Source organism: Microcaecilia unicolor, chromosome 7 (genome assembly GCF_901765095.1).
Source record: "Microcaecilia unicolor chromosome 7, aMicUni1.1, whole genome shotgun sequence".
Taxonomy (NCBI): domain Eukaryota; kingdom Metazoa; phylum Chordata; class Amphibia; order Gymnophiona; family Siphonopidae; genus Microcaecilia; species Microcaecilia unicolor.
Genome location: NC_044037.1, coordinates 302,091,867 through 302,109,567, shown reverse-complemented (window position 1 = coordinate 302,109,567; position 17,701 = coordinate 302,091,867). Strand labels below are relative to the sequence as shown.

The 17,701-nt window shown below is 48.9% G+C and overlaps 1 protein-coding gene across 1 annotated transcript in view; it reads right to left on the bottom strand.

Annotated features, from left to right (window-relative positions):
* Positions 1-2,141: 2,141 nt before the first annotated feature.
* LOC115474120 (keratin, type II cytoskeletal 8-like) overlaps positions 2,142-17,701 on the bottom strand; it is a gene marked incomplete in the record, with an annotated part of 21,869 nt that continues 6,309 nt past the window's right edge. The window contains 4 exon segments of the mRNA XM_030209454.1: positions 2,142-2,404; positions 3,500-3,549; positions 7,679-7,899; positions 15,312-15,437. Of these exon segments, the coding sequence (XP_030065314.1) occupies positions 2,244-2,404; positions 3,500-3,549; positions 7,679-7,899; positions 15,312-15,437 (558 nt within the window).

Sequence of the window (17,701 nt, the reverse complement as noted above, 5' to 3'; positions counted from 1 at the left end):
AACCCACAGGACTTACCTTGAGGACAGCCCTGGTAGTCTAGTGGGAGGAGGCAGGAGCAGTCCTCTTCCACTCCCACCCTGTCTGGTTCTAGGTGCAAATGGTGCTTGTTGACCTCCTGATGGTAGGGTCACGGTACTATGGTTGGGGGGGGGGGGTCAGCTTTCTAGCTAAGAGAGTTGGAGTGGAAGCAGTGAGATCCAGCAAGTCTTCCGGTTCTCTCTCTGAGCTGGAAGAAGAAGGGATCTGATCCTTTACCAGTGAGAGGAATTTGGGGATTAGGCCTGTCCATGGAGCTGCTGCTCAAGCAAAGGACCACCACGAAGGGAAACCAACGAGACTTTGTTTTCTCAGCAGGGCTCTAAGGACAAAGGAGACTAATAGTGGAACCTCTTAGTCCAAATCCCTGCTACTGTGCTTGAAGAACTCTTTAGTGATGAATTTAGTTCACACACTATTAAGGGAGGATAGGTATTCCACTGTCCCCAGATGGCTTCCAGCTTGAGGCCCTCATTCATTAAGCTGCCTTAATAACACAAGCTCCATTATTCCCAACGGGGCCTGATTACTAACTGTGCACTCAACTCAAACTAGTGTTCGTTAAAACAAGGCTGTGAATTTGTACGAGGCAAAGGAGGGTAATGGGACCTGCCTCAGGACTCTTGTGTGAGTGGAGGAGTAGCCTAGTGGTCAGTGCAGTGGACTTTGATCCTGGGGAACTGAGTTTGATTCCCACTTCAGCTCCTTGTGACTCTGGGCAAGTCACTTAACCCTCCATTGCCCCAGGTACAAAATAAGCACCTGAATATATGTGAACCACTTTGAATGTAGTTGCAAAAACCTCAGAAAGGCAGTATATCAAGTCCTAGTTCCCTTTCCCTTATGACATCACAATATCAGAAGTGAGCCAAGTATCAGGCAATCAAGCTATTATGACATCACTGATGAGGTTGGCTCTTATTGGTGGAATGAGTGGAGGAGTAGCCTAGTGGTTAGTGCAGTGGGGAACTGAGTTCAATCCCCACTGCAGCTCCTTGTGACTCTGGGGAAGTCACTTAACCCTCCATTGCCCCTGGTACAAAATAAGTACCTGAATATATGTAAACCACTTTGAATGTAGTTGCAAAAACCTCAGAAAGGCAGTACATCAAGTCCCATTTCCCTTTCTCTATTGGAGATTCTAGATGGAATGTTGCTACTATTGAGACTCTGTTGCTACTGTTTGACATTCTACATGCAGTGGCATAGCGAGGGCGGCTGACACCCGGGGCGGGTCGTCGCTGCGCACCCCCCCTCCTGGGTGCAGCATGACGCAACCCCCCCTCGGCGCGCACACCCCCCTCGGAGCGCATTCTTACCATTGGCGCTCTGCTCCGAGTGCACGTCGTCGCTGGGAGCTGCATCGGCTCCGCTGGTTCCATGCTCTCTCTTCCCCGGAACAGGAACCAGTGGAGCCGACACCCCCCCAGCGGAGTGCACCCGGGGCGGACCGCCCCACCGCCCCCCCCTTTCTACGCCACTGTCTACATGGAATATTGCTATTCCACTAGCAACATTCCATGTAGAAGCCTGCCCTTGCAGATCAGCAATGCAGCCGCGCAGGCTTCTGTTTCTGTGAGTCTGACGTCCTGTGCGGCCGCATTGCTGATCTGCAAGGGCAGGCTTCTACATGGAATGTTGCTAATGGAGAAGTAGCCTAGTGGTTAGTGCAGTGGACTCTGATTCTGGAGAACTGATTTTGATTCCCACTGGAGCTCCTTGTGACCATGGGCAAGTCACTTATCCCTCCATTGCCCCAGGTACAAAATAAGCACCTGTATATATGTAAACTGCTTTAAATGTAGTTGCAAAATACCACAGAAAGGTGGTATATCAAGTCCCATTTCCCTTTCCCTTGTTGCCTGTCTCCTCTACTGGATACTACACAGGTGCTGTTTTTGCCACAAATGTGATTTTTGCTTTGGACAAACACCTGTGTGACAACTGAGTGCAAGAGAACTGAACCCCTTGGGGCTGGGAGTTTTATTGCCCCTTTGGGCTGTAGAGGAACAGCCCTGTGTACAAATAATAATTCACCAGCAAGCAGAGTATCTCTATATTTACATATGTATAACGTAGTGTGATATTATTCTGAGACATCGTCTTCTATCACCAGAGGATCGTTTAATATGTACAATAGTGACATACAGCTAGATGGAGGACTGCACCCTGGGTACTGCTCTGCTCTTGCTCTGTCCTTCCTGGACTACTTCTCGGAGAAGTGGTTCGCTTCCGATAGCCTCACACCGTCCAGCGTCTCAATGGTTTTGATCAGAACCGGTTTCTTTGAGATGGTTGGCTGTGCGAATGCAGAATTCTTAGCCGTGGCCCTGGTGACAGGCTCCAAGTCGTATTTCAGAAGTCCAGCTGCATAAGGAAGGCAGGAAGTGGTTTGTGTTTTTAAAAATCTAATCAAGACATTTAGAAATGTTTTGGTTTTAGGGAGAAACGTCGTGATTGGTTTAGAAGTGATTGCAATAGGAAGGGGAAAGGTCAGGGTAGGGCCAGCTCCACGTTTCAGAACATAAGGACAGAACTGGGCGGACTTCTACGGTCTTATGTCCCAGAAACACCAAAGAAAGACCATGATCAAGTATATAATCTCGTGTTCATTGTTGATTTAAATCTTGACTTGAGAATGAATGTGACTGTTGGGCAGACTGGGTGGACCATTCGGGTCTTTATCTGCTGTCACTTACTTTGTTACTATGAGTGTGCATAGGGGTTTCAGGGATTCTTTGAGGAGATCTTCAGCTGGCGGGCTTGGGGGATCCCTGGCAATTCTTTTAAAAGGTAGGTAGGTAGAGGGGATGTGTGTGTAGGGGGGGGCACTGGCATAGCTAGGTGGGGCCACAGGGGCCTGGGCCCCCCAAATTTCATCCGGGCCCCTGGTTTTGCTGGCAGGGGTCCCCAATCTCCACCAGCTGAAGCCTTCTTCAGTGCAAGTCTCCGGTACGCCGCGTTCCCTGCCCTGTGCCCTTTCTTCCTCCTAACATCCTGTATGTTCCTTTAAGTGAAACTGAGCATACTCAGTTTCACTTAAAGGACTGTGCACAGGACGTTAGCAAGAAGAAAAAGCAGGGCAGTGAATGGAGTGGCACCGGAGACCGGCGCTGAAGAAAGCTTCGTCTGGCGGGGGTTAGGGACCCCTGCCAGCACAGGCATTTCCTACAGTGGGGTGCGGCGAGGGGAAGGGCGAGGTGGCAGACTAAAATGTGCCCTCCCCCCACCTCGGGCTCTGTCCCCCTCCCACCGCGAGGTCTAGCTATGCCCCTGGTGTGTGTGTAGGGGGGGGAGGGGTCAGGGGTGAAGAGGACATTCAGTATCCACCCATTTCCCCCTTAGGCTCACCCAAAATCTGCTTTCTGGCTAAGCTACTGATGTGCCCTGCGTCTGTTTCTGTAGGGGATTTATTAGTAACCTGAGGATGTGCAGATGAAGGAAGGACAAAGAGAAACTCACCCAGACTGTTGATAGCACTGAGCTGAGGATTCTGAAGTTGGCCACACATCCTAGGAGAGAGCAGAAAAGGATGTGAGAACAGAACAGCCAGAACAGTGTTTTCCTTAAAGAAGAAGCTGAGTACATTTTAATCATGATTAAGGACACAATTTAAGGGGCCATTCCCCCCCCCTCCCCCGAGTGCTACCCGACTGTCTGTGCTGTATTCATGCTTTATATCTACCAACATAATTCCTACCAAGTTCTCGGCAATAGCAGACAAAGGTAACGACGGATCCCTGGGGCACTCCACTGATATCCTCCCTGTTCTTGGAGTGAATCCCATTTACCACTTCCCAGTTGGCACCTTTAGGACCCATCTTCTGTTCGGAATTATGTTAAGAGCCTTATTAAAAAATCTACGATAGTCAGCAGCCGGCCCTCAATACCCAGATTCCAATCCACGACGACTGGGCAGTATTCATATAGCTGTGATATTGAGGTAGTGTGTAAGAATATTCAGCGATACTTTCCGGATAATGCCGGTGAATTATCTATGGCTAGGCTAAGCTAGCCAAACAGTGGCCATTATCCACAGAAATGGCTTTAAACATTAACCTACTAGTAAAAAAGGCCCGTTTCTGAGACCAATGAAACGGGCGCTAGCAAGGTTTTCAGCGGAGTGTGTATGTTTGAGAGAGTGTGTGAGAGAGAGAGACGGAGTGAATGTGTGGGTGTGTGTGACATAGTTTGAGGCTGTCTGTGTGAGAGTGTGTGTGTGTGTGTGTGAGAAAGAATGAGAGTGTGCGGCAGGCCCCCCCCCCCCCCCCTCCGTCAAGGTGTTTTGGAAAAGAAGCAGGAGATCCCAAGGGGTCACGTTGTGACGCGAGGGCGGGGCAGACACTCATGGAGAAAAAGCGATCTACACCATGACACATTTAGAATGTTGGGAAACTTGAGGCTTCATTAGAATGTTGGAGGTGCGTTTTATAGAGAGAGATTAGATGTTAACATTCAGCAGAGGGGACACTGTTTAACTCTAAATGTTCCCATCCATTAGACCTGCTGTTTCTCCCATCACCACTTGGACCGATAATTTATACCAGGTGTTCCCGAACTGCAGCCTTTAGAGCATACTTTTCCTGTCCCCAGCTCAGAAATGTATTTTATTTTATTTTTTGCTTTTATGCCTAAGTTCTCCATTCTTTCCTTTGCTCGCCTTTGCTCTCTGCTGTCCCTCAGGAAGTTCAGCTGTACATTAAGCAGCTTGTACTCAATTTCAACAGTTCTTCTCCGCTCAACTTCTCCACTGATCAAACTTTCCTCCTTCCCTCTGCTGGGAGAGTGGCACAGGCCCCAGAAACAAGGTGAAAGATATCAGGGATGGACAGTCCTTGTTTCTGGAGTCCAGGAAAACTGATCCTCACAAAAGTAAATCGCGAACAGGGAGATCGTCTACGTAGAAAAAGGCAAACAAGCAAGAGTAGAGGATGGCCAACAGACACTCCATCGCAGGAAACACTACTTAAAAGATGCTTTATTCTCCACCTAGACAAGGACCCAAAACGGTCCGTGTTTTCGCCTGCCTCAGGGGTCACAGTGATGTTCCACCAGATACCCTAAAGATAAAACTGTCCAAAGAACTCCGTTCGGGAAACAGTCCAATTGCACAGCTGACGCCTTTGGGTAACTACGCTGTGCGATTGGACTGTTTCCCAAACAGAGTTCTTTGGACAGTTTTATCTTTTGAGTATCTGGTGGAACATCATTGTGACCCCTGAGGCAGGCAAAAACATGGACTGTGTCGGGTCCTTGTCTAAGTGGAGAATAAAGTATCTTTTAAAAGTTCCGTTTTCTGCGTTGGAGTTGTCTGTTGGCCATCCTCTACTCTTTTTTTTATTTTATTTTTTGTTACATTTGTACCCCGCGCTTTCCCACTCATAGCAGGCTCAATGCGGCTTACATATACAGGTACTTATTTGTACCTGGGGTAATAGAGGGTTAAGTGACTTGTTTGTTTGCCTCACAAAAGTGAATCAGCCCAACCGCCTCCAGCATACATTGCAGCAAGAATGGGGATCGTTGATGCCGTCAGCTCTTAAGTGGTACCAGATGGTGTGAAGAAAAGAAGGGGCTATTGTGGAGGGGCATGAGGATCATTAATGTTGTATAATGAAGGGAGGAGGAGGAGGAGGAAGAAGAAAGATTACTGTGAAGAGAATGAGGATCATCAGTGCTGTGGGCTCCTTGCTGGCACTGCTGCAAAATATGAGAGCAGGAGGAGGTGGCTTAGCACGGAAGGATGAGCATCGTCAATGCTGTGTGCCCCTCAGTGCTGCTGTATGATGTGAAAGTGGAGAAGGAGGCAGGGGATTATTATGTAGAGACATCTAAGGTTCTGCTCTAAGTGGACAACAGAGACCTCCGGTGGCTCTACTAAGGTACTGGACTTTGCCTTGAGAATACCGCCCCCTCCCAGTTTCCAGAATAAGGGAAAGGCTCTCTCCACTCATGAGGTAATGGTAGGAAAAGACCCCTTATGGAAGGAAACTGGGACTGGTATAAAACCCCAGCCCTGTTTGAATTCTTGGTCTTTGGCTCGGATTCCCTGGTCATTGCACTAATTCTGTGAGAAATTAAGGACTCTGGCTGGTCCAGCCACTGCGCCAAAAGGAGTAAAGATGTCGTGAGACCTGACAGGGGTGGCTTAGGCTTCTGTACTTGTTCAGAGGTGTGATCTGGAATCAGCACACCCCTGTTTCTGAGGAGGAGAGAGGAATGAACAGTTGGAGAGAAAGGAGAAGGGGGTGGAGGGGGGGGGGGGGACACTGCTCCTGAGGGGACTATAAGAGAAGAGCCAAGTTGTGAAGACAAATGACAGCTGTGACCACATCTGGATTTAACCAGCTCTGACTTATAGGAGTAAAAACTAGAAAGGAAGGGAGGGTCACATTTGTGTTTATCTGCTTGAAATTATATGTTATAGAAAGTAACCTTATACAGAACATTTTGCAAGGGTCTTCCTGTTAGGAATAAAGAAACACTAATATATTGTGAGCTGAGAGCATCCCAGAGAGAGGAGGAATCACAGCTTGAAATTCCCAAAGTTTCTGGATTAGGGACCACTAAGAGGTGAAAAGTAGTTGTGTTTGGCGATTCTCTTCTCAGGGGTACAGAAGCATCCACCTGCAGACCAGCCACGATGTCCCGAGTGGTGTGCTCTCTGCCAGGTGCCAAAATTCAAGACGTTACAAAGAATTGAATACCTGGAAAAAGCAGACAGTGCCAGAACTTATCCAGATAACTTCATCCATTCTGACCCTCCAATTATAACTTATACGATCACTTTACAACCTTGTATCTGTTATCAACCGACTGGGCAAGCGCCTTTGACGGTACTATGTAAGCCACATTGAACCTGCAAATAGGTGGGAAAATATGGGGTACAAATGCAATAAATAAGAGAGAGAGAAAGAGGACACTTTAAGAGCGAAAAGCCTGAAAGAAAAATAAGTGACTTAAGTGCTGTTAATTTTGCTCTCTGCCCAGGTTTGCTGGTGTTGTGACTTTGCCTTTTTGCTTAAAGAATATTTTTAAGTCAACATTTTGGTTCAGAACCCCAATTCTGGACCGACTGCAGCGTGGGGCTTATTTTGCTAATGGCCCTGTAGAGATACTGGTCCCAACCTGGAACCAGTGGCGTAGGAAGGGGGGGCGGTCCGCCCCGGGTGCATGCCGCTGGGGGGTGTCAGCTCCGCGCTGGTGCACTGCCCTCTCTACCCCCGGAACAGGTTACTTCCTGTTCCGGGACAGAGAGAGCAGTGAACCAGCGCGGAGCCGACACACCCCAGCAACGTGCAGTTGGGGCGGATCGGCCCTCCCGCTCGTCCCTCGCCGCAGGTATGCGCTCCGGGGGGGGGGGGGGGAGGTATGCGCTCTGGGGGGGGGGGGTGCGTCGTGCTGCACCCGGGGGGGGGGGGGGTGCGCACCGGCGACCCGCCCCGGGTGTCAGCTCCCCTCGCTACGGCTCTGCCTGGAACTACAAACCAAAATTATTTTAAGTAAAGTATCCCTCAAAAGGACTGAACCAGGCAAGAAGGGGTTACAACTGTGTATAGGATGGGAATCATTGATGCTATATGCTCCTTAGCGTTGCTGTTTCAGATCTACTATATTAAGCACCCTTCAGCCTGGTTTCACCTGTTCTCCTCTCCCTCTAGCAGCTTCTTGTAGGTAGCGATCTCGATGTCCAGGGCCAGCTTGGTGTTCATGACCTCCTGGTACTCCCGCATCTTGTGGGCCATGTCTTGCTTCGATCTCTTCAGACCCTCCTCAATCTCTTGGATATTTTTCTTGGCATTTTGGATGGCCTGCTCACCTTGCTCTTCCGCCACTGCAATGGCGTTCTCCAGGTTGGCACGCTAGCAAACACAGAAGATGACAAAACGTGAAACAATTCACTTGGCTCACATTAGGCAATTTCCAAGAACACAAAACAAGCCAGTGCTAAATCCGGAGAAGACATGAGAGAAGCAAAAGCAGAGGTGACGTTCGGAGAAAGGGCAGAGTGAGACAGGTGATCATAGAACTGTTCTGTCTGCATTAGGATGAGCCCAGTAGTCATTCAGTAAACCAGGCACTTCCTTTTATTAGTTAAAAAAAAAAAAAAGAAAAACAGTTAAAGCTTCCTACCAAGAGATCACTGGGTATAACACTTCAGGTCATTTTCATAACAGGGATATCACAGCCTGTCATTACCAGGAAGAAACACTAGAGGGCCCAATTTTCTTGTAGCTATGGAGGATGAAGCCTGAGGGACTTGGCAGCCATCTTTATTTATTAGGATTTATCTACCGCCTTTTTGAAGGAATTCAGTCAAGGCTGTGTACAGTAAAAATAGATCAAACATGAGCAATAGGCAATTACAGCAGTAAAAATATCCAAGTAACAGTACAAAGTATGGCACGGTATACTACTTACTCCTCTAATTTTCCTTATATTAGGGTTCCTTGGTTTTGTATCTTCTACTACCTGTGTATTCCAAGGGAAATCTTCCCCAGATGCGTGTTTGTTTTCGTTTTTACTTTAATAATTGGACCTCAATGCTTCCACTCCTGGATTGTCACCATTAAAGGTGCATCACAACGTTGCCTTATCATAGGAACTCCAGGATATATTATTATGGAGCTAGTCCTATCACCGGTCCTTTCATTTCTTTTAAATTTCAACATCAGTGTAGACCAGAGGTGTATCTGAACTGCGACGGTAGGGGGGGCCAGAGCCAGAGTGAGGGGGCACATTATAGTCCCCTCCCGCCGTCACTGCAGACCCCCCCTGCCGCTGTCACCTACCTTTCCTGGCGGGGGACCCCAACCCCCGCCAGTCCAGGTCTGCTTCCTCCTGCTGCTGCCTTTAAAAATATTCCTTCAGCTGGTGAGGGACCCAACCCCTGCCAGCCGAGCCGAGGTCTTTTAAGTTCTTCTTCGTCCTTATGCTGTTCAACTGCTGAATCCAGACAGTTTCGGAGTCTGACGTCGCAGCACGTTGTACGTGCAGGACGTCAGACTCATAGACTCTGTTTCTGTGAGTCTGATGTCCTGCGACGTCAGACTTCGAAACTGGATGCAGCTTTGAACAGCATGGTGACGAAGAAGAACTTAAAAGACCTCGGCTCGGCTGGCGGGGGTTGGGTCCCCCACCAGCTGAAAGAATATTTTTAAAGGCAGCAGCAGGAGGAAGTGGACCTCGACTGGCGGGGGTTGGGGTCCCCCGCCAGCAAAGGTAGGTGACGGCGACGGCGGGAGAGGGTTGACGGCAGTAGGGGGGTCCAGGGCGAAATCTGCAGGGGCCCAGGCCCCCGTGGCCCCACGCAGATATGCCCCTGGTGTAGACACCAATGTAAAAAAACTCCTAATGAGAAAAGCCAATTGTGTCTCACTGCTGGTCATTTTCTAACATGCACGCCCTGTGAAAACACACGACTTACATTGCTAGAAACCTTCAGAAACCTTAATTCTCTATAAGGCGTATTATAAATTTTTCAATACATTTTCTTCTGTGCTTCCCCACACTTTATGTTTCATTATTTTAAGCACTTATACTGTCCAAACTCAAACCCACACTTATCTTATATAGTGTGTTCTCCAGCCGGCTGATGTTTTCTTAAATCTCCTCTCTAACTTCCTTCCCTCGTGTTGGGTTTAAACAGTAATATCTCCGACAGTCTTTCCGTGCTTTAAATTCTTTTATCAACTTGTAAGTGTGGATATATGAAGCTGCTATTCATCCGAAAAGAACGTCTTGTTTTTTTTTTGTTACATTTGTAACCCGCGCTTTCCCACTCATGGCAGGCTCTATGCGGCGGGCAATGGAGGGTTAAGTGACTGTGCTGGGAATTGAACTCAGTTCCTCGGGACCAAAGTCCACCACCCTAACCACTAGGCCACTCCTCCGTTTTGTGACTGATTCCACTGCTTCAGGAAAATGCATATCATTCTTTTTTGTTTTTTTTAGTTTTTTACATCCGGTTCCCTGCATCAAGATGGCTGCGGTTTTTAAACTAACGCTCCTAGCAGACTAATCCAATCAGCTGCTGTTTGCCACTTAGAGGGACCATTCAATAAAATGCTTTCCATTCTACATTTTTATTCATACCATTTGGTATTATTGTATTAAATTAGTAGATCAATCGTTGTTCACGTTGCCATAATACCGGATGTAAAAAACTAAAAAAACAAACAGAAGAACCACCCAAAGGGTTAAAGGGATTTTTGCAGACGACCATATTTGTGGGGATACATTTAAAAAAAATTTTTTTGTTACATTTGTATCCCGCGCTTTCCCACTCATAGCAGGTTCAATGCGGCTTACATATTATATACAGGTACTTATTTGTACCTGGGGCAATGGAGGGTTAAGTGACTTGCCCAGAGTCACAAGGAGCTGCAGTGGGAATTGAACCCAGTTCCCCAGGATCAAAGAAGAGAGTGGCACACATCTTTGCAATATATCCGGCTGCAAACTGTGCCAAAACATTTCACAGGATCCCAGTTATTCACAAAGGAATCCTTCACATGCTCATCTTTCAATGTGGTATATATCATTCAATGGAAAAGTGTGACGAAGGGAGCTATATTGGAGAAACAAGCCAGGTGCTAAAGAAGAGATTTCATTTCCATAGACACGATATGAAAAATGCCAGTACTAATAAAGATGTCATGCCTGTGGGGCAACACTTTACAAAACCAGAACACTGTATCAATGATTTTATGGTGAGAAAAGGGAGGCGTAGTGCCCCCTCGGGTGCACGGAGCCGAAGATAACATGGCGCCTTGCACCGAGGGGACATGCGCGATTGTGCCAGTGGGGCGCCCTGGGAGGAGCAAGGTGGGCTAGCTCCCTCCGCAAGAGGGGCACCCCGCTGAGAGAGAGGAGGAGACGTAGGGTTACCATATGGCTCCAGAAAAAGGAGGACGGATTGAGCCAGCCGGGTTTTACTTCCATTGCTTTCAATGGAAGTAATTGAGCCAGCCGGGTTTTACTTCCATTGCTTTCAAAGCAATGGAAGTAAAACCCGGCTGGCTCAATCCGTCCTCCTTTTTCTGGAGCCATATGGTAACCCTAGAGGAGAGGAAACGGGGCTTAAAAGCCCTGGGGAGGAGCCCAGACAGCCTCTTTCGCGTCCGGGCTCCAGGTGCACTGCAGCTCACCTGCATCACGGCCAGTGCTTCCCGGCGATCCAGGCTACTCGCACAAAAGAGACCGGCGCAAAAGGAGACCGGGGGAAGCTCACCTGCATCGCGCTACTGTCGGCGGCGACGGCGACCTAGACCCGCATCATGGCCAGCGCTCTCCGGCGATCCAGGCGACCTAGACCAGCCGGCAAAAAACATCCCGGTTCCCCACACCAGATCCGGCGTGGGAGAGAAGAAACAGGAGAGGAGGTCAGCACGATCCGGCATCAAACCTCTGGAGTGGCTGCCGAGTGTTCGAGTGGGCTGCTGAGTGTTGCGGTCGTGCCAGGAGGCAGAGTTGTAAGTAAAAAAAAAACAAACAAAAAAAAAACCGGGGCTGTTTTGGCGAACAGGGAGGCATAGGGCAGGACCATGCTGCTGCTGGGGGCGGCCATCTTGGTCAGCATGAACATGCTGGGTTAGCTGGAACATGCTGCAGCTGGGGGGCAGCCATCTTGGTTAGAGCAGACCTCTGTTTCTGCAGGGGGCGGCCATCTTGGATAGGGCAGACTCCTCAGGCCATTAGATGATATCTGGGACAGCCATATTGGGGAGGGCATTTCCATTTCAGAATTAGAGGCAAGGATGTGAATAGGAGTCGGCCATATTGGGGATGGCAGGAATCTGGAAATCACTCTGGTACAGTTTTAAAGTGAATCAAAAAAAAAAAATACATAATAAGCGCAAAAAAGGCGGGATGGTTCCACAGTACCGTAGCCAGACACTTGACCACATTCTCATTCTTCTCAAAGATCGCGGGATGGGGCGACCCAAGAAACAGCTTTCTAGCCAAAAAATTGTTGGAAGGGTGGCGGCGCGAACGCGGCATTAGGCCCGATGGGAGACTACCAATCACGCATGACTTGCTATTGGAAAGCTGGCATGCACTGCAGTCTGTGTGCACGTCAGAATTCGAGACTCGGCTTTTCCGAGCAGCATTCACACTGGCCTTCTTCGGAGCATTGAGGGTGGGCGAATTGGTAGCCACATCCAAGAAAAACGCCAATAGAACGGGCCTCCTGCTAGACGGGGTCAAGTTATCAGACAATATATTACAGATCGTAATCCAGAGATCCAAGACGGACCAGCTGGGCAGGTGGCAGTCAGTCACCCTAACCCAGGTAGACAGTTTAGAGACGTGTCCCGTAGGAAATGTCAGAAGGTATCTAGCAATGAGGCCGACTGGTGGCGAAGCTTTGCTAGTACACAAAGATAGATCCCCATTGACCCTATTCCAATTCTCCGCGGTGTTGCGCAAGTGCTTGCTGAAGACGGGACGCGACCCAAGGAGCTTTGGAACGCATTTCTTTAGGATAGGAGCCGCCACAAGCGCAGCAGCGTCAGGCTTCCCATCGACATCCATTCAAAAATTGGGGAGATGGAAGTCGGACGCTTTCAGGGGATACATAAGGGATAAGTCACTGGGTGGTCAGAGCCCTCCGGGCGACATGTAATATACACACTATTCTATATTGCAGGGTTTCCGACCGTGTGGATTGTTGGACACTCATTCATTAAGTGGGCGGCGCGCAGAGCAGAGGCAAGACCAGGTGGAGCACATTTAGGCTTGGCTACAAGAGGAGTGAGGATTCATTGGGCGGGAGTACCAGGCATGAAATGGTCCCAGCTAGTGCCGCTACTCCGCCGCAAAGCCGACGTGCTGGCCTTGCCCGCGGTTGTAATAATTCACCTAGGTGGAAACGACATCGGAACATGCCCCTGCATTGACTTAGTCCGCGTTGCCGAGCGGCACTTGTCACTAATTTCGCAAATGTTTCCTAATACTCACATTGTATGGTCCGATATAATCCCAAGATGGCGACACAGACACTGTAAGATCTGGGGCAGGCCCAGAAAGAAGGTGAACAGGCAGCTCGCAGTGGAAGTAATGAGCAGGGGAGGATGGCAGGTCACTCACCCATGGGCCGAAGAATTATGTGAGGGATTATTCTGGAAAGATGGTATACACCTATCTGCCATAGGAAATGACCTATTGAACAATGACCTACAGAATGTGTTAGAGGATATATTTATGGCACAACAGGCCGCAGGGGCTAGAGTGGGAGGTCCGGGGCAAGCTATGCTGCCCCGGCCTGGTGGCGGGGTACCCAAGCCTAATGTGAAATAGGCAGCTGGCGAGCTGCGAGTACGGGGGAGCTCCCTTGCTAGACGGCGGGGAGCTCAAGTTACGATTGCTCAGTCCTGCTAGGACGGCGGACTGAAGGTGGACATTGAGCCGGAGGCTGTGAGCGGCTTGGGTATGCCCATGTATAAGATGTTTGTATATAAATAAAGCTGCGGCCGAGTTGTGCCATACCAAATGCCTTGTGTCGTGTGATGTATCAATGCGGTTACTGCTATAAAATTGTAAACCGAGGTCTCTCGGCTGCCTATGTTATCCTAAAAGGGAACTTTAAAACAATACAGGAACGTAAGACCTTTGAAGTCAGAATGATTAAATATTTTGACACCCACCAGACAGGGCTTAACAAAGATCTGGGTTTTCTAGCCCATTATAAACCATAAAATTGTACTGCTTTGACACCCTCATATCTCCATGCATATCTCCCTGCCCCTCATCCAACCAGCTCTCCCTGTCTCTTACCTAACCCACCGTTATCCTGTTAGACTGTCACTGAAATGCTTTGATGTTTCACTTATATATACTGTCATCTACCAACATTTGCTTATTTCTGATCTGACGAAGAAGGGCAACCTTCGAAAGCTAATCAAGAAATGTATTAAGTCCAATAAAAAAAGGTATCATCTTATTTTCTTTTCCAGGTTTTATTTCCATTGATTAACATTACAGTGGAGTCCAACACCGCTCGCAGACTGCGGCAAATCTAAAGCGGCAGTGATATCACATCCTGCCAAATTAAGCACTGGAGCAGGGTGTAGGACCCCTTTACTACCCTGCCCACACACTATTTGCATTAAATCCGTATGTAAATTGTTACAGAGAGCTCATTTTCTGGATGTGTCCTCTTCACATGAGAGAACAGTAGCCTGTAGGAGTATTTGCTGTGATCTCACCCACCCGGTGTGCACATGAGAGCACCTTTACAGCCAAAATGGACGCTGCAACCTTTCACCTATATGTCTGACTACCAACTGTGCAGAAGTCAGCATTTCAGCTTGTAATAGATTTACTGAAGCCTGCACCACCTCCAAGGTCACTCTGTATCGGGGGAGAATGCATGTCCCTGAGAGAGAGCTTACGAGATAAGACGGACAATGGAAGCTTCATACAGATGCTGGGAGTACATGGTGGGATTATTTCTGATTGGCTCCCAGAAAACTGATGGGTCGGAGAAGCGGGAACAGAAGGGGAAGAAAGCTAGAGTTGGCGGGAAGAAGGAAGAAGAAAGAACAGAAGAAAAGAAGAGGAGAGGACTTGCATTTCTGCAAGCACCTGATTTACCTGAGAGACTTACTGATAATACCTGGCAAAGCTTTTCCCCAGGTTACAGCTGTCTACAGGATCTATACTGAGTCTGTATCATCTGTTGCTGAGCAAGACAAGTGCATCACCTAAGCTCGTGGGACCTTGCTGAGACATTCAGCTGAGGTATCGGAAGGAACCTGATCTGGTGACCGGAACGGTGAGATCATAGCTTACTTCCTTCAAGCTGGGTTAGATAATTGGTCTGTGCTCGGACCCCTCAGATGCGTGACGTCAGGATTTATGATCTCTACTTGCTGTTAGCCTAGTATAAGATTTGTGTGGTAATCATTAGGATCTCGGTATTGTGTTTATCTGTCATTACAGATTAGCCAATAGGATAATCATAGTTATTCTCTATATTTTTGGTATCATTGTGCATGCAATCAGGAATTGCTGATGCTATAAGCTGATAAGGATTTTTCTATATTTTTGTATATAACACTGTATAAATAAACTAATATATTCCATTGGTCTGTCCGTTATTTTCCATGTAGCGAATGTCGGGCGGAGGCCACACCCCCTAGACATAAGCGAGTACGTATGTAGGAATTGGCCTCTTACAAAATCTATATAACCACCTACAAGCCGTACCTCGAGGTAACAGGATTGCGCCATACAGCAGAAAAAGGAGAGTAATTGAATCTTCTCTGACCTGATTCTTTAAGGCTTCTATGTCTCCGTTGGTTCTCTGAGTTAAGCGGTTGATCTCCATGATTTCGCTTTTGACGTTCTTCAGTTCTTCAGAGTTCCTCTTAGCTTGCTTCTTCATATCATCAAACTGCAGAATTAGAAGGCAAAAAAAGACATGAGTGGGGGTTGATTAGATTGGAAGAAAACCAGGAAGGTGATTCTATAACAACAAGGCGTCCTGGCAGGAGAGAAGTACCTATGTTGCATCTACTTTATGGAAAGGCAAACATATGTGCTTATGCATCTGTATAAAATTACCCCTAGGTGCCCAGACTTACCTTGCTTGGAGGCAGCTGAAATTGTGTGCTGGAATGAACAGGTGCCTATGTGCATATTTTATAACATGCAGGTCCCGCCAGAACGTAGAGACCGGAATAGAGTCACCTAAGTCGGGATGTGCACAGGCCCGGTGGTATTTTAGAAAAGGACTGTCCAAGCAGATAGAGCCTAAAATACCTGCAGGAGTTCATATCACGTTTCCCTCTAAGCTGAGTGGAAGTCCTCCAAGTGCATTCCTGCCAGCGGGGGGGGGGGGGGGCGCTGTTTCAATACTGTGTTTTCAACAAGGAGGTTTTGTGACAGGAGACGGCATGGGCCTATCTGGCCCCATTCTGTGGGCCGAAGCCAGTGGGCAGAGCTTGCCACCATATTGTGTGATTGCCCCCCCCCCCCCTAAACATTTGCAGATGCTATTGAAAACAAGAGCAAACTTGTGAGGTTTATGACTGTCTACACGTGGGGTTTTTTTTTAAATTTGAAAGCTTCCCACAGGTAACTTTTTTTTTTTTTTTTACCTCTGGGGGGTCCTGGGGTGTGAGCTGCGATCTGCAGGTGCTCTGGAGAAGCAGATTTTTATTTGGAGCCATGGATGGCTTGATTATTTTGTAGGGGGCAGCTTTAAGAAAGGCCCCGGCTCTGCCTGAGCCTCAGGACTGAGTTGTGGGGACTCCTACCAGAAGTAAAAAAAAAAAAAAAACCCCAAAACTAAAAACCTAGGGTTACATATATAGGTAGTCATAAACCTCACAAGTTTGCGATTGCTTTCAGTAGTTTCTGCAAATGTTTGGGGTCTCAAAATACAGCGGCTGCGAGGGGGAGATGGCTTCAACTTTTTGACATCATGCCATCTCCTATTATAAAACCTCTTTGGTTTTCAAATCATTAGAGACAGGCAGGTTCCCTGGAGTCCTGCAGAGCTTTCCTGTCCCTCACTATTGAAAATGTGATGGTGAAACAGCACCCCCCCCTCTCCAGGGGCGTATCTGGACTCTGACGGTAGGGTGGGCCAGAGCCAGAGGGAGGGGGCACATTTTAGCCCCCCCCCAGCGCCACCGATCCCCCCCCCCGCCATTTCAGGACCCCCCGCCACTGCCAGACCCCCCTCGCCACCAAGACACTCTCCACCCCCTCCCGCCGCCGCCAACCCTCCCCCGCTGCTGTCACTTACCTTTGCTGGTGGGGGACCCCAACCCCCCGCCAGCCGAGGTCCTCTCTTCCATGCAGGCTGCAATGCTTCCTGTTCTTCCGAGTCTGACATCCTGCACGTACAACGCGCAGGACGTCAGACTGAGTTCCAACAACGTGCAGGACGTCAGACTCAGAAGAACAGGAAGCGTTGCAACTTGCATCCTGCACGGGAAGAGAGGACTTCGGCTGGCGGGGGCTTTGGGGTCCCCGCCAGCAAAGATCGGCAACGGAGGTTGGTGGCGGGCGTGCGGGAGGGAGGGGGAGGTGGAGAAGGGTCGATGGTAGGGGGGTCCAGGCGAAATCTGCGGGGGCCCAGGCCCCTGTGGCCCCACGCAGATATGCCCCTGCCCCCCTCGCCAATACTAATGGAGGACTCCTGCTCAGTTTAGAGGAAACAGTGGTGAACATGTATTTGGTGACGCGTACAGTGGAGCAGACAGTTCAGAAAGATGCAAATTATAAAAATGAACGGCACAGACCTGGCATCCTACATGTGTGTCAGCACTTCCACATGTAGGAAACTCTATCTCCCAAACCTACACATGTAAGGGCTGCCAGTTACGTTGTGAGACAAGCTATTCTAAACCAGGGCACCAAGAGAGCTGCCACAAGCCGCCCCCCCCCCCCGGATCGCGACCACCGACCCCCACAGATTGCTGCCAAAATACCTGTTGGCTGGCAGGGATCCCGAGGCTCCGCCAGCAGAATACGCCGTCCACCAGTGCTGCTCTTCTGCCGGTTGACTGCCCCTGTGGCTGCTTTTTCTCTAAAGGCATGCTGGGTATCAAAAGCTGCCGCTCCGCTGGGCAGAAGAGTAGCGCTGGAGTTGTTCCTTCGGTCCTCCCCAGCCGCCAAGGGGTGCCCGGCGCGGCACCGGAGTTTTCT